At 31.2% G+C, this 21861-nt stretch overlaps 3 protein-coding genes across 4 annotated transcripts; 2 read left to right on the forward strand and 1 right to left on the reverse strand.

Moving 5' to 3' along the window:
• Positions 1-862: 862 nt before the first annotated feature.
• LOC108474388 (lipase) lies at positions 863-4636 on the forward strand. Its single transcript, XM_017776295.2, has 11 exons — positions 863-1114; positions 1229-1298; positions 1504-1583; positions 1877-1942; positions 2039-2086; positions 2188-2255; positions 2442-2514; positions 2598-2759; positions 2974-3168; positions 3721-3809; positions 4217-4636. The coding sequence occupies exons 2-11, from the start codon at positions 1232-1234 to the stop codon at positions 4419-4421; spliced, it is 1053 nt and encodes a 350-aa protein (XP_017631784.1). The 5' UTR covers positions 863-1114; positions 1229-1231; the 3' UTR covers positions 4422-4636.
• A 4528-nt stretch (positions 4637-9164) lies between these two features.
• LOC108474656 (E3 ubiquitin-protein ligase MIEL1-like) lies at positions 9165-11812 on the forward strand. 2 transcript variants are annotated; one of them, XM_053025937.1, is made up of 13 exons: positions 9165-9505; positions 9582-9669; positions 9790-9846; positions 9943-9975; positions 10075-10152; positions 10231-10274; positions 10383-10423; positions 10683-10765; positions 10843-10934; positions 11042-11111; positions 11200-11241; positions 11334-11508; positions 11673-11812. In XM_053025937.1, exons 1-12 carry the CDS (start codon positions 9447-9449, stop codon positions 11457-11459), a joined length of 813 nt encoding a protein of 270 aa, XP_052881897.1. In that variant the 5' UTR covers positions 9165-9446; the 3' UTR covers positions 11460-11508; positions 11673-11812. The 2 variants fall into 2 exon arrangements, with proteins under 2 accessions (XP_052881897.1, XP_017632140.1); XM_017776651.2 differs by having other exon boundaries at positions 11334-11812.
• A 230-nt stretch (positions 11813-12042) lies between these two features.
• LOC108474657 (CASP-like protein 1E1) lies at positions 12043-14328 on the reverse strand. The gene is made up of 2 exons (XM_017776652.2): positions 14061-14328; positions 12043-12517 (listed from the first exon to the last, which is right to left on the reverse strand). Exons 1-2 carry the CDS (start codon positions 14234-14236, stop codon positions 12169-12171), a joined length of 525 nt encoding a protein of 174 aa, XP_017632141.1. The 5' UTR covers positions 14237-14328; the 3' UTR covers positions 12043-12168.
• Between the last annotated feature and the right edge of the window lie 7533 nt (positions 14329-21861).

Raw genomic sequence — 21861 nt, forward strand, 5'->3', positions numbered from 1 at the left:
GAAATTACTTTTTAAATATATGTCGAGTATTTTGCTTTGCATCATTTTTTTTTATATTTTTTTGAGTGTTTTATATATTTTAATAAATTTTATGTATTTTTAAACTTTTAGAATTATGACTAAATTAGTATAATGTGTAAATATTAAATGTTAAATTTGTTATTCTTTTAAAGTCGAGATTAAATTAGTAAAATGGATAAACATTGAGAGCTAATTTTGTTATTATACCAGGTTAAGTTTGTATTTCATTCAGTGATCAAACCCATTTTAAAGGTAGAGTGACTCAAATCGACAACTTATCTAACATTAGTAATTAAAATAATTTATTTTTAAAATAAGTGACCTAAATAAGAACGTGAATAAACTCAAATGACAAAATAGATAATTTACCCATAACTCAATGAGTAACATTGTCCTACTTCTCATATTCAAAATCCAAGCAGCCAATGGTTCCTTGACTATCTTGCCAAGTTGAAATCTCGAATTCTTAAATATCTAAATTCAAGTCTTATCATATCTAATTATCATATATAAATTTTCTCTTTATTTATATTTAGGTTCAAATCCATCATGTACAAATCTTATTTAAATATGTTTTGAATTTCAAATACACATATTTTATATTGATTTATTCTAATTATAATTACTTAAATAAATATTTTTATAATTATACTAATATATAAAATAAAAACAGCCCAGCCGACAGAGAAGCAGATAGATAAGAAAAGAGAACAGTGTGGACTCGCCCAATCCTATCTGCAAATAAATCTCCAAGCCGAGAGAAATTAATTTCTCATGGTGGTTGTTGCACGTAACTAATTTTCTAAATTACCATCCTACCCATCTATATCTACCCCCAGTGTTTCATAACAGGCAGTCAACAACAAAAGTTCAACAAGGGTAATTTAGGTAATTGAAAAAAAAATGAAAATACGAAAAGAATATCCGTTTTGGTTTTTCCCTTTTCTTCCAGTGTTTTCTTCTTCTTAATCATTGAAAGACATTGACCCCCCCTCCAAAACGACGCCGCTCTAGCCTATCGGAGGCCGCATACTCGCCGTCAATAAGCTTTGATACTTTCTTGATTGGAGCTCCGATATCCGCTTTTCACAAGGTCCATTTCTGATTACATCGCTTTGCTTTGTTTGGTTTGGTTTTGCTTTGATTTTTTTTCCTTTTCTTTTTCGTTGTTCGTTACGATTTCTAATAGATTTTTGTTTGATTTCAGATAATGGAGCAAAAAGCTTGGCTAATTTTGGTGATTTTTACATGTTTAATTGCATCTTCTTGTGGGAGAGGTACTTTTTGAATTCAATTATTTTAATTTCTGAAAATTTCTTTTTTAAAGTTAGGTCTTTTTGTTATAATTATCATGAATGATTCCTAATTTATGCAAATAAATGTAGTAATCAGCTGAAGAACTTCTATTTTTATTTGATTTTTGTAGCTTTTGAGATTTTTTAAAGTCTAGTTCATTAAGGGATCTGCTTCCATTTACTGCAGAATTGAAGGTAGACCACAAGCATAAACTCCCCGTCTACAATCATACGCTTGCCACCATTTTAGTAGAATACGCTTCCGCGGTAAAGTTTGTTCTTATGAATTTGAGCTTTTACGGATTAAGTAGCTTTCGAGGAAATTCTAGTTTTGTGTTGCAGTTGGTTAAATAATGAGCTGATTTATTCATTTATATGTATCCATATTCCATAGTTGGATGAAATTTGAAGCAAGTGACATGAGGATTCTTAGAATAGATAAGTCAATGGGTTCAATTTTGTTGTCTAGATGTTTTATAAGCGCTGCTGTTTGCTTCTTTATATTGCTTTGTATTTCATTATTGTTGTTATGATAGCTTGGGAAAATTTTGTTCTTGTAGGTGTACATTTCAGATTTGACGGAACTTTTTACTTGGACTTGTGAAAGATGTAATGGTTTGACTAAGGTACTTGATTTTCTAGTGGTTTCTTCTTTGATCTTCAATGTTTAACTAGGTTTCTAGTTGAATGTATTGTACTAATGCTCCTTTATATTGAAACAGGGATTTGAAGTTATTGAGCTTGTTGTTGATATTGAGAACTGTTTACAGGTGCATCTCTTTGTGTGCTTCGATATTTATTGAAATCACAACCCATGTAGGTGTTAAAATTAATGGTTATAATTGACATGAAATTGACTATAAATTGATAGGCATTTGTCGGAGTGGCGAAGAATCTTAATGCCGTTGTTATTGCCTTTAGAGGAACGCAGGAACACAGGTTCTAACGTCATTTGCTTCTCTAGTTTCTGTTCAATTAATGTTTTCAAAAGAAGGTTATTCATGGCATCAAAACATAAGTGATAAACAAGATTTGAAGTATGGAGAAACTGATAGGCTTTGTTCTTTCTAAAAATGAATATGTTTTACTGTTTTCTGTTTGATTGATTTGTCTGTCTGTTTGCAGCATACAGAATTGGGTTGAAGACTTATTCTGGAAACAGCTTGATTTAAATTACCCTGGCATGCCTGATGCTATGGTATGCATAACAAACTCCTCCCAAATTTTGTATTTTTGCTGGAGTGATTGTAATTAATCTTTTGTCTTTTTTGGCTATTTCAGGTGCACCATGGATTTTATACTGCTTACCACAACACAACCATACGCCACGGAGTTCTGCATGCAGTTAAAGAAGCAAAAGAGTTCTATGGGGACCTTGATATCATGGTGACAGGTCATTCAATGGGAGGGGCTATGGCTTCCTTTTGTGCACTTGATCTAGTGGTAATCTTGAATCTTTCTTGCTTAAGTTGGAAATATGTTGTTATTCTTTTTTCATTGTGCTATAAATGTGAAACCTTCTATATTGCAACACTAGTTTGAATTATGTAGCATGGTTTTTCCAAATCTTTTCAGTTAATTTTCCATTCTTAAATTTTGGGAGCTTTGCTGGTTGCTTTGTCAGAGTTGTAATGCGAACATGAATCTTTATTTCCAGGTTAATCATGAAGCTAAGAGTGTTCAAGTTATAACATTTGGACAGCCTCGGATTGGGAATGCTGCGTTTGCATCTTTCTATGCCAAACTCGTGCCAAATACAATTAGAGTGACAAATGACCATGATATCGTCCCTCATCTGCCACCATACTATTATTATTTCCCTCAAAAGACATACCATCACTTTCCTAGAGAGGTAAGTATCTGTGAGTGTTGAAATTAATTCTCTATGATTTCTGGTATTACTTGGCAATGTAAATGTAAATGTAAATGTAGGCCTGAGAGTTTTACTAATTGGATTATATCAACTATTGGTACTTGATTATTGAAAATTTGAATGTTATGTAACTTCCAGTATAAAAACTTTTGCTGCCATGAGGGAAGCCTGGATTGTTACTAATATCCATCTGTTGTCTTGATTCTTGAGTAACACTGACAGTTAATGTCAGTATAAAGATGTGTCGCATGTTTTTAATGACTCTCGAAAGAGACTTTCTCATGGTACTAATGGTTATTGCGTTCCATGCATATAAATATGATCAAGTTATTTTCTTTTTGAGTGTCTATACAATTTAACATCCATAAATGTAAGGATGCACTTGTGCCCTGTTGTTTGACATTTTAAGCCTAAAGTTTCTATATTGGAGATGTGATGGATAGAGGACTCATATTTGATGCATGTAAGGCTGCAGCCTGATTAAACTTAGAACATCATGGATAAGTTTGTTAAATTATATTCTATTTGTAGGTGTGGCTGTATTCCCTTGGACTGGGAAGTCTGGTTTATAGAGTTGAGAAGGTCTGTGATGGTTCCGGTGAAGATCCAACCTGTAGTAGGTAAGCCTATTTTGGTATGTTGATTTTGATTGTGATGGAAATTTATCAGTACAATGAACTTCATTTATTACTTAAGCCTATATTGCTCTGACCCTTCAATTTTCTTGAGTCATCTGTGTTTAGCACATTTCTAACATGGGTATCGGGATCTGTTCCACCAAGTGCATGAACAACTTAAAAAATATTTGAACATACCCGTGTTAGACATGTACCCGTTTCCAATAATCACACTCAAGTAACATAAGCTTAAGCAACTTTGCCTCCTTCATTTCTTAATTTCTAAGAGACTCATCGTTTCCTCTCACCTTCTCGATAAGAAAAGGAAAATAATGGCATGGATAGATTTACGTTGTGTTATTACTGTGGGAATCTGTTAGGAACTCTTCCATTTTCACTTTCTACTGTAGGTCGGTGACAGGTAACAGCATCATGGACCATTTGAACTATTATGGTGTCGATTTAATGTGCCAAGAATGGAGATCATGCAGAATCGTGATGGATCCTCGTGTTGCGGAGTATGGCAAAACGGATCACAAAGGAAATTTCATTTTGTCCAGAGCACCAGCCATGCGTGTTCGGTCGAATGAAGGGGAAGTTAAAGCTAGTGCATAATTGATCAATTTATGGTTTCACCCTTCCACGGTTTATGGATTTCTGACTGCTTCAGGTAACTACGTTTTCGTTCTGCCATTGAAGCAAATGTAAAATGTCATTGAAAAAGATTACTAATGTAGGTTTTCGTTAGGAATGAATTCATGTAAATATCCTCCGAAATGTGTACATTTCTTATTATATTTATGGATATTAGGCTAATGGCCAGTTCCTAATATCCTCCCATTTGTTGAATCTTATAATTCATGAGAAACTAATTGAATCTTGGTGTAGGCGGTTGAAGCGATTAGATTACTGATTTTCAGTTCAATCATGACAAAATAAAAAATAAAAAAATTAATAAATACAAACAATGAAACAAGTAATATTGAAACAGAAACAATCATTTTATAAATTCTAGTAAGATATATAAACTAGTTTAAATTCGATTTTAACGATTTTCTAATTGATTTGTAACCGGTTTTAATGGTTTTTTTTTTTATCAGTTCATTTCTTTTTCTATTAAATGGTTGGTTAACGGATCCATCTTACTGAATAAATCAAGAAAAAAAATCATTTGTTGCCCATATCGATAGTTTAATTTGCAGCAGCTTATGGTGAAAGAATAAAAGTGTCAGTGGGTGGTCCAACCCGCCCTGGACTTAGATGAAAACAAATACTAAAGAATTTTTGTGGTTATAATGATATGTTTTGGATCCCACGCAAAAATGGATTCAAAGTGGATCGTATCTATGCGTATATCTTAATTCTCAAAGATACAATTCACTTGCCACTGACGAAACAGTGCACACAATTCTAGAATTTCTCTTTTTCTTTTCCTTTTATTCTTTGGAATTATGTACAAGAAAAGAACTCTTTGCATCGACACCTTCAGATCTGATTACTATATATATACAGAGAGAGAGACACACACACGTTAAAGGCTAACATATTTAAAATTATTAATTAAAATTTTATTTTGAATGAAAATTCACATATAAATTAAAATCTAAGGGTTAAATAAAAGTATATAAGTTTTGTTGAGTGTTTCTTTATTTTTCTTAGGTAATAATTTTTGCATATTTATATTATATGGATACTGTTTATTAAAATGACATATTAGATAGTTTCACGCATATAGATACATATTTTACTCTAAACTCAGATCGTGTTTATAAGGTCTTATGCACGTGTAACCTTGTAGGAGAGGGAGCTCATCCCATGAGCTCATTAGGATCCGGTCCCAAATTCATTCGAATTTTGGGCCGATGATGATAATTATTCTAACAAGTTTATTTGAATGAAGTGTTAAAAAATACATCAATGTAAAACTTAAGTGATTTTACATTCTTTAAATTTTTATACAATTAATATTTTAACAATCCAACAGAATAATTAGAAATTTTCAATTTATTCTAAACTTGACCTGCATTATCTACATGAATGGAGCATGAAATATGACTATTGGATTGTTAAAATATTAATAATATAAAAGTCTTAAGTTTTAACCGGTATAAGTGAATCCTCCTCATAATCGATATATTGAATAATTTTATAATATAAATTCAATATTTATAAAATTTAATATTTAATATTTAATATTTGATTTTTCAATTAATTAAACCACACATCTTCGCATATAAAAAAAATCTTACTAATATACTAAACAATTTTACCGTATACATTTAATTTTTCAATTTATTAAACCACACATCTTTCATCTTAAGAAAATTAAAATAGAAACTTAAATTAGAGTATGATAAATCATACTTAAACCGTACAAGAAAGAAACAATTAATTTTGTACTGATGAACAAATAATACAAAATTAGGTGATGTGAACTTTATTAACCATCAAATTTTGACAAATTCTCTAAACGTACATATTCTTTTCAACAACCCAAAGTATCAAATAATAACAATTATGCTCACAATAGCTACATTCTAAAATATTGTTCAAATCAATCATTATCGTAACTATCAATCAAATTAAAAAAGTAAATTTAATTGGATTATAAATGAAATCTTTTGTTAATTTTTTTATATTTTTATAGATTTAAAATTTAGTCCAATAACTAATTCTTGCATTCTGTAAGTTCATTAAAGAGTAGATGTTGACTACGAATTTTAAAGTTACTCTATACCCAAGGTGATGATCAACCCCTCGACCACTGGTTAAGGCTCCTCTACTGATAACAATTGATTAACATAGCTGTAAAATAAATATTTTTATTCCAAAATATCATATAAATTAATCTCAATATAAAATTTTTACAATTTAACAATTAAACTTGAATTTTAAATTCAAAAATAAAAAAATAAAAAAAGAGAATAATTTAATTTCGAAATATAAAAAAAATACTTTAAAACTTTTTACTATTCCATTTAAAGTTTAGGGTTGAGATGATGTGATGTGTACCGCATGCACATGTTTGTTAAAATGCCTGAAAAAGGAAAATTAACAGTCTGAAAATGATTCGCTCACATTGCGGCGCCCCTCTTTTTCATTCATTCATTTCCCACAAAGTCATCACACCAAATTGGATATATTAATTAATAACACTACCTTGTACTTTATAAAAGGTTAAATTTAAAATTTAGTCCTCATCTTTTAATTTTGAGATATTGAATCCTCATTTTTTTAATTTAAAATTTTAGTCCTTCTGTCAATTTTTTCAGTAGAAAAGGTAAAATAATTTTTAGCCCTCAAACATTTATAATTTTTTGACAATTTGATCCTTACTCTTTAAAAGTGCATAAACAATTAAAAATGTTTTAAAATTAAAAGTGTTTTTTTCATATTTTAATAAAAATATAAAAATCGTGAAAAGTTTAAAATTAAAAATTTAAAATTTTATTCTAAATAATTTTAAAAATATGAAAAATATAAAAATTTCCAAAATTTAAAAATGTGTTATTTACCCATGGTACTTTGGGTATCCATATTAAATCAAATTTGGATAAATTGTTTTATTTTAAATCAGAATAATTTTATATAAAAATATTTTTATGCAAATTTAATTATAATGTATATAAATATTATTATAATTTTTAAAAATAAAATAAAATGAATTGATTTAAATTAAAATAATTAAAATTTTCAATTAAGAAAATCAGCAACATCCACAACCATTCACCAACCCAATACCCACCGTGGTTCACACTTCACAGCATATTTATATAAAAATTAAAGCCGAGGAATGGAACTAAACGTTGGCGTTTTGGTAGAATTTACAGTGCAGTAGCTTTTAACAATTGTTCCTTTGTCTTGAATTTTTTCAGAGGTCCTTCCTGAGAAAACCAAAATAGAAAGAGACAGAGATCAATTGGTGATTCGGCTCGCTGGGTTAAAAAAATTGAAAATCTATCAACTCTACATTTTGTAATTTTTTATATTTTATTGAAAATATGAAAAAGACTTTTAATTTTTAAAATATTTTTTGTATTGTTTATGTATAAATATTGAAGGGTAGAATAATTATTTTACCTTTTTATAATAACCAGATCATCACTTCTAACACCAAAATTGACAGAGTAATCAAGATTTTAAATAAAAAAATAGGGATTCAATGTTTCAAATTTGAAATATAAGGACTAAATTTTAAATCTCGAGAAAAGTACTGGGATCTTTAGCTTATTTAAACCTTTATAAGACCTCAAACTCTATTATTATTGAGTCCTGATCCAAAAACGATAATAGTTAAATTATTATGCCATATTTTGCTAATGATCTCATATTATGTGTAAATAGTGAATTATGTCCAAATTATCTAATTTGATTATTTTTAGTCTGTGTAGTTTTTGAAATTTGAAATTTTAGTTCTAGCTCAAAAAATAACTATCAACTCTATTAATTAGAATAACGTGGGTGCTATGTGAAAATAACAAGCAAATGTGACATTATATATGTGATAATATGTTTGTTATATAACATTTTAGGAACAACATAAATTAACAACTTTTGTTTAAATCAAGACTATAATTATATAATTTAAAATTATGAAGACAATACATGTCCAAGTAACTATAATTAGAATGAAATTAATACAGAGCACAATCGAACTGAAATCTAGAATATATTCGAACAATGCCAACTATGGTAGATTCCAACCCAAAGTAAATTCAAGAGAGAATCTCTCTATAGTATTTACACATGATGAAACTCGAAACTTGAGTCCTCAATGACCCAATACCTCAACCTTGCCAACATAGCCAATGTAGCATCATTAGCAAATACATAAGATGTTATAATATTAGTGCCATACCCCTATACCTGTACATGAACACTCCACACCACCACGAAAAGGGCATTATCATGTTAAGGATAACCATTTAGTGTTTTCAACTTCTCAAACTTATTGACCTTAAAGATAGTCACATCCGAACCATACCTTAAATTGATTCTAAATTAAACTATATCAATAAAGCAATCATGGAGCTCTCTAAATCCTTTTTCACTATAAATGTATTTTATCCCAATACTCTTCTAACTTAAATAAATCTTATTTTTACGACTCTCTATACCACTTATAGTGAAAATTGACATTTTTTTTTGTATCACCTAGAACGTCAACAATCATTGTCAACCCTAACAATTTGTATTAGTCCTCCTTAAAATGAAAAATTTCTATTTAAACCTCTTTATAATTTATAAAATTTTAATATTGTAAAATTATATAATTTAATTTCGAAACTCAAAATTTTTTATATGTAAACGATTATAACAATTATAAATAGTGAAATTATAAATCAATAAACCGTCCATCATCTGCCTTATCCTATCTCCTCCCATTAAATTATTGTCTTTTCCATATGGCGATGAATTAAATAATATAAGTACATAAATGAGTGGCCTTTTCTTGAAGGTGGGGTGGCCTCCATTTCTCTTCGTTTCGGTTCTTCCTCTTTTGAGGATTACGACAAACCACCCAAACTAACCCCATCTTTCGTAATCGGGAAACTCCTCCCTCTTTCTGGATTTATCTGGAAAATATAAAACCCAAATAGTAAATCCAAATCTTTCTTTGTTTTCCTACCCCCAATACTCATGGAGATGGAAGCCTCTTCAGCCAGTCAACGCCTCCATTTTGGGAAGATGGGATATGGGTATCTCTTCTTTCTTTCTTTTAAAGATTCATTTCCACATATAATTTATTTGTTTGTTTTTCTGGATTTTTTTTAGATGCCAACATTATAGGAGGAGATGCAAGATTCGAGCTCCATGTTGCAACGAGGTTTTCTCGTGTCGGCATTGCCATAACGAAGCTGTGGTACTTTCTTTTTCATTTACATTCCCCTGTTTTTCCCCCTCTGTTTTAAGTTGAAAAGTTCGTAATTTTTTGATTGTTTATGCAACTTGCTGATTTGGGTACTTATTGTATTGGCTTCAGAACCTGTTAAGTAACCCTTTTGACAGGCACGAGCTTGTTCGAAAAGATGTTAAACAAGTACGACATTGAAAAAACAAGCTTTTTCACTTTAGTTTCATTTTCTCTTCTCTTTTTTTGGTGTTTATAATGTAAATAATCTCCATTTTTTTAAAGGTTATTTGCTCGGTTTGTGACACAGAGCAGCCGGTATGTTTGTTTCAGATTTGTAACTTTTTAGATACAAACATACCCATTTTTGTTCTTGTTTTATGTTCTCAAATTTGATGTTGGTTTATGTTGCTCTAGGTTGCTCAACTTTGTTCAAATTGCGGAGTCAATATGGGAGAATACTTCTGTAAAATTTGCAACTTCTTTGATGATGATGTAAGCTGACACATATATAATTTGAAGTAGTTGATAATTTTAGTTAATTACTATTGATCTTTGTTATATGTAACGCAGACTGAGAAAGGGCAGTTTCATTGTGATGATTGTGGGATCTGCAGGTTAGTTTTCTCTGTCTTTCAATTTACGAATATGCATATGGCTATTATTTTGTTATTTAACTATTCAAATGCAAGTGAATGTACCTAATTGAATGGTTTTGGAAATAGAGTTGGTGGCCGAGAGAATTTTTTTCACTGCAAGAAGTGTGGTATGTACTTAAACATCTCATCTTTTCTTTCTTAATTATTTTGATGGTCTTATTCTTAGTTTAGATTCAATCCCCATTTCTTATTTTATGGTGGCTTTGGTTAGATTTTTCATTTTTCGTGAAATATCTTGTTCCAAAACATATCTAGACATGGTTAGGGGATACACCTGAAATCCAATTAACGTAGTTGCGAACTGCTAGTGTTTGGCATGGTTTCGGCTCTATGTTGTATCTATTCATATAATCTGCATCTGCATAGGGTCTTGCTACTCTGTTGCCTTGCGAGGTAATCATACTTGTGTGGAGAATTCGATGCAGCATCACTGCCCCATATGTTACGAGGTTGGTCTTTCGATTTTTCTCTGTTTTTATCTCGAACTATTCTCCTTCGCTAATTATAGGTCGTTCTGTTTCTCTAGTACCTCTTCGATTCGTTGAAAGATACGACTGTGATGAAATGTGGTCACACGATGCACTATGAATGTTACCATGAGATGCTAAAGCGTGACAAGTAAGCAACAGTTTGTTCTTGTTTGTTTAAAGCTCGATCCCAATCCTGAATTAGTTTGCTCACAATCTGAGTTCCATTCATAATATAAATTCATGGTTTTTGCTCAGATATTGCTGTCCCATATGCTCAAAGTCGGTGATCGATATGTCCCGAGTCTGGAAGAGGATGGACGAAGAGGTACGTTTCTTCAAGTTTAAGGTCATTGAACTGTAAATGTTTTCGTCTCGAATCTGATTCATGAAAGAATTATCTTGCTTTTTGACAGATTGAAGCGACCCTAATGCCGGAGGATTACCGATATAAGAAGGTCCATAATTTCAGTCCATGTTCATGTCTAATAATCTGCTGTTTTTATTTTTGATCCTTGTCATTCGAGTTGATTATGCCATTGAAATGCAGGTTTGGATTCTATGCAATGACTGCGACGACACTACCGAGGTTTACTTTCACATAATCGGACAGAAATGCAGTCACTGTAGATCTTACAACACCCGGACGATCGCCCCTCCAGAACTCCCTCAGTGATGAGATCATGATCGAAGAACCGAAGCTGGTGAGCTCCGGACTTCTAAAGGTCTGCTCGTTAACTGTAAAAACGGAGATGAATTCTTCGAATTTGCATATCATGTCTCGATCATCTCGATCCATCATCGTCATTGGATTTGATTATATGATTCAGTGTATTATTATTCAAATGATTGTGCCATTTTTATGTCTTCTCTCATAAACATTTCTCAGGTTATGGGTTCTCCATTTCAGAGTTAAAAAATGAAACTGTGAATGGTTCTATGGTTGATGTAAACGCTATATGATAATTTGTAATAATAACAAACATTAGAGAATTTGATGGTAATATATCCATTTTTTCTCTTGTAAAATTGCAGCTTGTGACTTTCTATTTTTATTAGGGTTAATTGCACTAGAGGTCTCTAAATTATGGTCCAGATTTTAAGTTGGTTCGAGTTTTCAAAATATCAATATCGTATTAAGCAGATTTTTTGGTCAGTTTAATCATTTTGGATATGATGTGTTAAAGAAAGGAGAAATTCATTTTAACATCCAATTATTTATAATAAAAAATGAGAAATAAAAATCCACCCAAAGTAGATAAAAGAAAATCCAAATAGTAATAATTAATAAAATAACAAATCATACAAGCTTTTTCTTAATTTTTGTTTCCCACAAAGAATTTATTTTCTCTACCAAATAAAAACATCAAATGATAATATTATTTCTAAGTTCTAGTTGCAAATCTCTTCTGCAAAGATAGAACAGCTAAAGCAACCAAAGCAATAAACGCAAAAGAAGCGACCAATGACAGAACAATGGAAATGGCAACTCTGTCACAGAAACTGTCGAAAACATTACAAACTTTGTTCCATTGAAGATGAGAGTTCCCTTTGTAACCAATGATACCAACAGCTAAGGCAGCCCCATTGGCTGAAAACAGCAACCCAACAATCGTTGCATCAAAGATAGTGATAACTTGGGCAAACCCTGCTTCCCCATTTCTGGTTGCCAACACAATCAGGGTCGAAAGCGCTGCATATGAACTTGCTGTTATGTTTGCCACCAGGGAATACCTGCCAAAACATATTCCAACCAAATAAGTTAGGCTCTAAACTTGCCAATTATCCTCATGTTGGTGCTTGAACTTTTTATTTGTCTAAATTAATCCTTCAAAACCATTAAGTTCAGACCCCAATATGGAAACATTTGTTAAGTTCAAGGACTAATATGAATAAAAAAAGTTCAAGTACCAATGTGAGTATAATTGCTTAGTTTACCTCAATGAAAGAAAAGTTACCAAATTCAAGCCTATTTTTTACTACAAATATATATTTTTATTTTAAATTTAATTATAAATATAAAATTAATAGAAAGTTTAATGTTTTAATATCTTTTTGAAAAGTAACATGGGTACTGACCCAACCTAGGCTTGGGTTAGGAAAATAATAAGATCAAGACAGTTGTCCAATCTGGCTCATTGATAGCGACGTAGGTATGGGCTTACTACAAATTCTACTTTTTAATATTTGTTTTCTATAATATTAAAATATATCAGACGTCATTATATTCTTTCACAAATTCAAAATTTAGTGCTTATAATTTTATTTCTAAAATTTATCTTTTTACTTTTTAGATATTAAAATTTAGGTTCAGTTGATAACATTGTTAAATTTATTGATATGACATTTTGAAAAAAAAAACTCGTTTGATAGCAATGTAACTAAAAAATGACTTTGTAATAAATTTAAATTTAAACAAATAGTTTTAACAATATTAACAGTTAGACTTGACTTTTGAAATCTAAAAAAAAGACTAAATTCTTAGAAATAAAAGATAGGGACTAAATTCTACATTTACAAATAGTATAGAGACTTATACCTAATTTTACCTTATTAAAATTATGTATGCATAATGATAAATTTAGCCTATAATGTTTATCCAATTTGTTACTTTGACACTATTTTTAGATGAATTTGGCCCCTAATCTTTAAAGTTTAGTCAAATTGTTTTTTGTTGAAAAAAATATCGGCTCAATTCAGCACTAACGTGATAACTTGCGCGACACTATTTTAAAATTCAAAAAATTTAAAAAATATCATAATTTTTTTAAAAAATTATCCACATTAGTAATGAAGTACACAAACTACAATATGGGTTGCCATCTCAAAGTTGGCTTTTTTGTTCAACAAAAAATAATTTAACTAGAATTTGAAAGTTGAAGACCAAAATAATCCAGAAACAGAGAACCAAAATGACCAAATCGACAAACATTAGTCTTAAAACTATCATTATGAAAGAAAACAAAAAAAGCAGCCAAAGTATCAACCAAACGTGTAATAATTTTGTTTCGAAATATGATTGCATAAATTGGTGATAAACATGTCTATGAAGACAACAAATTCATTTACGTACATATAGATTAATTCTTATAAGAGACAAGGATTTGAGAGTTAAGTAATATATATAGCAAGAGATGACTAGAAACTTGTAAGTATATATGTGACTTTGGAGCATGGTGGAAAGGATTTCAACCCTACTAGATTGCCCTTTTTCTTTGCATGGAAACAAATATGATAATAACAAGGATAATAGTAGTAAAGAACTGACTGAACTTACACAAGGGCAGACAGGTAATGCCACTTAACACGGGCAGCAACCTCAACAGGAGGGAAAGCTGGGTTGAGCTGAACAGGGAAGAACTTGGTCTGCTTGTTTACCCCGATAATTATGGCGGCCGCAAGTGTTAGCAGCAGCGCCATAAACCTCAAAATCAACTCACAAATACTCGACATGGCACACCCCCACTTTTTGATCCTCTATTTCCTTCCACTCTACTCCTCACCTTCTTATATATTGTCTTTGGCTTCCCATAAATCACATTTATGTACACATATGAGGATGGAGTTACTTACCCTACTATAATATTTGTTTAGCTCTTTATTATTTTAATTATTACTATTAATGATTTAATAATTTAATTGTTGAATTTATTAATATAATATATTTATACATATAAAGTTTTGAAAGAAATACTAAATTTATCAATATATACTTAATAAGTGAAAGGTTTTTAATATTAACTAAATGACTAAATATTATTAATTAATATCTTAACTAATATCATGAATATTTCATTAGCATAAAATAGGTTCAAACAACATTTATGTGCTTCAAAATTTGATGTGTTAGAGCATTAAATGCTGGAAAATAAAGTTAAGGATCAATAAATTTTATTACTTTTAACCTAACATATAACTTATTTCCCAAAAAAAAAAAAGACCCAAATTAGTTAGGTTAATTAAATAATTAAATAAACCTTCGTCGTTAGGAGTGCCATCAAAGGCCATAAAACTATTGATAATTAAATAATTATTTTAATATAAATATATATTAAAAAGAACGTAAAAAAAACCAAAATTTTAAGGTTATTCCTCTTCGTAATAATCATTCTCTATATCAATTTATACAACTGATTTTTTTATATTTTTATTTTTATCCTTTATAACAACTTTTCAATTATAATAGTAACAACAATAAACTGTGAAATACATTATTTGCTAAATTAGTTATCTGTATCAACCTCTTATATTAAATTTTAATAAAATTAATTTTGTTTCTAGTGAAATAAAACCTTAAATTTTAATTAAGATATTTTTAATAAAATACTTAAATTTATATACAAAAAAATTACATTTTTAAATTTTATTAAAGATATAATCTAATGGTTTGTTAAAATCAACAACAATTGCTAAACGTGTGAACTTACCCCTTCTCCCTCCAATAGTATTATAGTCTGACTTCATTAAATTTTCACAATACGCCTGACTTCATTCGCAAGTGTATGGAAAAGACCATAGTACCGATACGGTAATCTAGGAAGTCTGACCCATGCAAGAACTTGAGATGGATGCGATTTATTTGTTAATTTGGATTACCGTAAGATCCATGGCTGAATTGTAAGATAACTTCCATAGATAGTCCATGGTCCATCCAATAAAGCCTTTTCATAATCTGTATTGTGACAAAATTTAACAAGATAATACTCATTCTTCAGATTAACAAGTTGTATTTTTCCAACCGACGACCAAAAGAGCTATAGCCGATTCGTTAGAGCTCTATAACCAATGTTTCTCCTAAGCAACCACACTATCAAAACTCTCTCCATACATTTATCAATCAGATCATGCACTTGAGACGAAAACCTAATCTCGGGATACTTTAATTTCCTCCTGATTAATAGTGACATCCTCCGGCAATACTTCAATATATATCATCTACCAAACTCCATGCATTTACCACATCACCCCTTTTATTGGCCGTCAAAGTATCCTCGTTCTTTACTTTCTTTGTCACCCTTTCCAACTTAGAAGGAATAGGAGATGCCGGATGTTCCAAAGCCGACGCCACTTCAAAGTTAGTCATCCAAAAAATCGAAGCTTAATTATAACTATAACATCTAATTTTCTGAAACACAGGTGGAGCTCTTACAAAGAAAATTAACTATAATTAAATAAGTATTAACTAATATGCCTATAAATATTCTTTAATTGGATCCCTAAAATTTTATTTACGAGTCTCAAAGCCTATGTTTGAATTGGAAGTTGGAGGGGAAAGGAATGGAAAGTAAGGGAAAGTGTGATTCTTTCCTTTGTTTGAATAGATTTAATAATATAAGCTAGGAAAAGTACGGGAAATTAAGTATCTCCTGCTTTCCCTTACAAGTTAAATTTTTTATTTACTCTAATTTTGGGGGAAAGCTAGGGAAAGGAAGGTAGAACAAAATTTTAAGATGTAGTCTTTTCTGTCCTCTATTTCTTTTATAAATAAATTTATGAAAATGTTATAATTTGTAAGAGTTCGTTATAATTGATTCTTTCTTTTCTATGAATTATCTAAACAAAAATTGTTAAAATTACTTTACTTTACTTCACTTTTATTAGTTTTTGTAACATCCTACACCCGGCTTAGAAGTTTAAACTGAATCTCGGATGTTACATTGATCACCGAAGTGATCATAGATAATTAAAAAAAAATAAGTTGTCACGTCGAATCGAAATATTTAATCATTTAAAATTCAATCAGTAGAATTACAGTTAAGTTAATATATATAAACGGAATAAAAATGAATAAAACTTAAATCGGAACTAGTGCCACAGTTTTAAAAACTTTACATTTCAAAACTGAAAAATAAAGTAGAAGTTGAACCAACTAATAGTTTATTTTTCACTGAGACTGTCTGAGACCTTCGCATACCGAGCCCAGCGTTGGAAATTAGAAAAGGTACCTAAAAGGGAAACACTAAACAAATCACAAAAATCAATTCAATAGCGCATCAGATTTATAGAATTCACTGAGTCAGAAAAGAAAATTAGGAACTAACGTCCTAACAGAACACAACATTTGAGCACACCAAATCACAACAGACAGACAGCGTAAGGTCAGATAGTCAAGCACCCAGAACATACATATAAATGTGTATGAAATGCAGTCAAGTAATAAAACTCACCCATCTAGCTGACACACCTCTCCGTCCCCCAATCACACCCCATAAGAGCTGTTTAAGCTCAACCAACCGAAACACACCATATAGGACCTCGTAAGTCCATCTAACCCTAGACGCCATATATGTGGACCAAGCCACTCAGATATTAATACGTAGCAGAGCTGGCGTATGTACTGTACAGTGCAATGTGGCAATCCACTGAACAGTCCTGTTGTAGTTATACTACCAGATCGGAATATAGTATGCAACAAAGCTGACGCATATGCAGTATAGTGTGATAAATCGCTATACGAATATGTTGCAGTAAAACTGCCAGATCAGATAAGATTCAGACCCCCTTCACTTTGCAATCCCACCCAAAACTTTATGCAAGTGCATGTATATATACATTAACATAGAAAACAAAGAGCACATCCACAGACAATCAGACAGAAATAGATATGCACACACAGACACACACACACCCAGCTAACCGGGTTCAAAGTCAAACATCTCACACGACAATTATAGATATCACATAAGCCGCAGCCCAAATCAAGGTCTTAATTACCCTTTCTAAGGCTTAGCCAAGGGTTGAAACACACAGACACATTTTCAGATCGTACAACACACACAAACTAAATTTTGGTGTCTTAGGACCACACGCTCGTCTGCTCTGGCCGTGTGAAAATGCTTAGGCATTATGGGAGGTCAAACGCTCGTATGAGGAGGGGCACACGACTGTGTGGTTGAGGCATACGCCTGTGTTAAAAGGAGCACACGGTCGTGTGACTAAGGCACATGCTCGTGTAGACCAGGGACATGGCCGTGGGAACATGTCGTGTAACTCTCTGTCCAATTGCACTAAAATAGAGTACAGGGCAGACACGACCATGTGAAGGTCTCACATGCTTGTGTGGAATCCCTAAATCTCTAAATTAGCCACACAGCTGTGGTGCCACCAAATCACTCAAACTCTAATCCCCAAACTCACACGCCAGTGTGCCCGGGGGACATAGCCCTGTGAAAATAGATAGACAAAATAGTTCGAAAAATGTGTGCCCGGGGGACACAGCCGTGAGATGCCCAAATCAGCCGAAAACCTTAATTCCCAAAAGCACACGGCCGTATGTATCGGCACACGCCTGTGTGGCCACTCATATGTCCACTTGTGTGGTCACGAAGCCACTCTAAAATAGCATCGAAAAACATGCTTTCAGCCACAAAGCACTCTCTAGCCATCGATAGTTTGAAAATATGTGAAAAGATGCAAATTCTAAGCATTAGACAGCAATACGACATCGAAATTAACAGGCTTACGAACACTCGCACACACGATGTCGACTTTTCATAAAGTCGAAAAAGAATTCGCATATTAAACAGAAGAAGATAGGAAACCCACACCTGTTTTGCGATCTAAGATGTTCCGGCACTGACTTGACGATGAGGAGGTGACTCTCCAAAATCCCCAAGCAAACCGTTCAAAAGAAAAATAAAGAACCAAAAAGAAAAGAAACAGAGAGAAAAAGAGGAAGAGTATGTTCAGGAGAAAGAAAAGAAAAATTATAAAATTCATTTGATAAAAATAATAAATAATTATAATTACTAACTAAAAATAAAACTAAATAAAAAAGGCTCTTCAAAATGTGCACCTGAAGACTTGAACCTAGAACCTTGAGATACACTAACACATCTCACACATAATCTACCACTAAACTAACAAATCCATTCTAACATTTAAACACGCGGCTAAACACAATAACACGCCCTTCTCTATGACCCTAACCCTAAAACCCCAAAACTTCTAACCCAAAATTTGAGGTGTCACAATTTTAATTATCCAAACAAGATAAATTTAATCATTTTTTTTAACTTTCCACTCTTTCTTTTCCTTTGCTACTTTTAGTCCAAGCAAGGTGTAAAATAATTTGTTAATATTACTTTATAAAATAATATTGTCACTTTATGCATTAGAAATACTTAACTAAATTATTAACTATTATTTAAGTATAACATTTTAAGGTTAATATTTGATACATTTAGAGTATATAATTTTTATGCGTAATGATTAATTTAACTTTTTCTTATACAACGACAATCTGAATCTAAACTATTTCTAAGGAATGCGAACACCTTATCAATAGGTCACAACTTGTGTTTCGATAAATTTAACATATAATGTTTATCTCTTTTGTCACTTTTGGTCATCAACTTCATTGTTGAGTGGATTTTCTAAAATATTTTATGAAATTTTTAAATAATATTTTTGAATTTTCATGAAATACATAAGGGCTACCATGTCATTGCTATTAAAATTGTAACGCTCAAGTTAGTTTTTCCATTAAAAAATAAATAAATTTAATTAAAATTTAAAGGTTGAGAGCTAAAATGATAAAAAAAAATTTGTTATACCACCGCCATAGACGGTTACATGTGTCATTCCTAAATGAACCTTACATTGAGCAAACCTCCAACGTGGAGCCACCCTTGAACAAACCTTGCACTGGATAATCTCATTCTCATTTTTTACCAATCGCCCTATAATGTAACAAAATTAATCTATAAAATCACATTGCCGCCTCTGCAAGGAGACAAGATGCAACATTGCCGTTAGTGAGGCCTCAACACGTGACATCCCTTCTGTCCCATGTATATAAATCTTCCCACTTCTCTAACAGGGCCAAGGGAGAGCAATCTCAAAACTGAAGTCAAATCCTTAACCTTCTAACATTCCCCCTCTACTATATTTCAACCACTTTCACCACTGTTCTTACCACTGAAGCACGACAACTTTTCGCCTGTTAGGATGACTATCACATCTCTGACCAACTTCCACCCCTTATTGATTCCTATTATCAATAGAATTAGAACCAAAATAATAATAAAAATATTAAAAACTAAATTTATAATTATGCGTAATTTCTATATTAATGTAGTTATCAAGATTTGAACATGTATTTTCTCCTTAAGAATATAATTTGTTTTACTGTTGCATCCATCACTTATTGATAGAGTACTAATTTGTTAGATTGTGAGCTTTTTTTTTTTTGGTATAATTCAAGAAATCAGCTAATCATGGCCAAAGATAACTTGATCTATTTTAACAAGAATTTGGTACAAAATGCAAATATAAAGTATATTTTGTATTAATGATTTTGAGATTTTTTAGATTAAGTTTATTGTTATAAGTTAAGTGATCCTTTTCAATTCAAAAGAATATTTAATTATTTATCATTTCAACTTTTTCTTTATTAAAAAACCCACTTTATTTTTTTATAATGTATTATTTCTTAAAAACCATTTTTAAAGGTGTCTATATATGTAATGGCCAATTTTTGGCCTAGACAAATAAAACAATAACAAAACCTAAAACAATAAAAAAGAGCCCAAATAACAGCCCACTAATCTTAAGAATTTTCAGCAGCCAACCCTAGTCCCATGCTGTCTGCCACCAGCACAATCCCCACTCTCCCATGCTGTCTTCCACCTTGCGCACTACCACCACCACTCCCCACGCACGTCACATGCCCCCATGCACGCGTCTGGTCACCCATTTCACCTGCAAAAACGAGACAAGCACGCGAAGATAGAGAGGCCACAAGAGCAAAAAACAAAAAAATAGTAGAAATATTTTTGTATTCGGCTATATAGCCTGGTAAAAATGTAATACGAGGAGACTAGCAATCAAGAGAAAAAACACAGAAAGGTGGATCTTCGATTTCATTTTATTTGTTTTCATTTCGTTTTAACTTCTTCTTAGTTTCTTTTCAAATTTACTGCAAATCAATAAACAAAATGGGGTTTTGTTTTCAAATACAAAAAAGGGGATTGTATTACACAGATTATTAATCAAAAAGAGAATTAAAAAGGTTGTTTTCATATTTTCTTTTCTTGGTTGTTTCTTTCTTCAGATTTTTTATTTTATTTTCTGTGTTAAATCTTTTTTAAAAATAAAAATAAAAAACGAAAGAGGGGCTGAAAACTTACCTATTCTTTGCGTCTCGCCACCATCGGAGATTCCCCGATCCAAAAGAGCCACGAAACCCCTCAGGTTTCTCGTTTAGGCCATGGAAAAGAAAGGGGGGGGACGAGTATTCGGAGGGCGAAATAGGAGCTTTCTCACTTGAACTTGGTGAGAGATAGGTTTGTTTCAGAGAAATGAAAATAAAAAGGGGGAAGGAAAGAGTTTTTGGTTTTTTTTTCTTCAAAAAAAAAAGAACCAACAGAATAGAAAAGTAGGAAACCTTTTTTAAAATCATTTGAAAAGGTACCGTGAGGGTAGTGGGGGGTTGTAAATTCTCCCTAAAAGGGATATTTATGCGATCAGTCCTTTTCATTCGCAACTCCATTCAATTGCCCCCCATTTCCAATTTTCTTTTATTTTTTATTTCTAACCCTCAGATTTCGTTTGGTTTTTGATTAGGTCCCTGATTAACTTTCCAGTATTTATAATTTTGTACCCCAAATTTTAACTCGTTTTCAACCATGTCCTAAATCTATTTAATCCATTTATTAACTTTTAAAAAAAATAATATTTCACCTATGTGTTATTTAAAATATTTTATATGTTATTTACTTTACATCTATTCCAACTTATTTTAATGTATTGTTTGTTTAAATTCTTATTATTTATTTTAACTTGCTTTATGCATATATTTTATATTGGTCTATTTTATATGTATTATTTATTTTATATTCCTTACCTACTATATATATGTGTACATATATTCTATTTTTAAATTGTTTTGTACATTGTTGATTAAATTTTTTCTCATTATTTATTTTAAATTCATTTCTTATTATTTTAAAATTTGTTTTACATTTTAGTCATTTTAATTTGCGTTATAATATTTTTAATTCACTTGTCTTTGATTATTAATGATTAGTATTCAAGTTACATATGTTATGTGATTATTGCCATTGTGTATGGTATAA

Source organism: Gossypium arboreum, chromosome 3 (genome assembly GCF_025698485.1).
Source record: "Gossypium arboreum isolate Shixiya-1 chromosome 3, ASM2569848v2, whole genome shotgun sequence".
In the NCBI taxonomy this organism is placed as follows: domain Eukaryota; kingdom Viridiplantae; phylum Streptophyta; class Magnoliopsida; order Malvales; family Malvaceae; genus Gossypium; species Gossypium arboreum.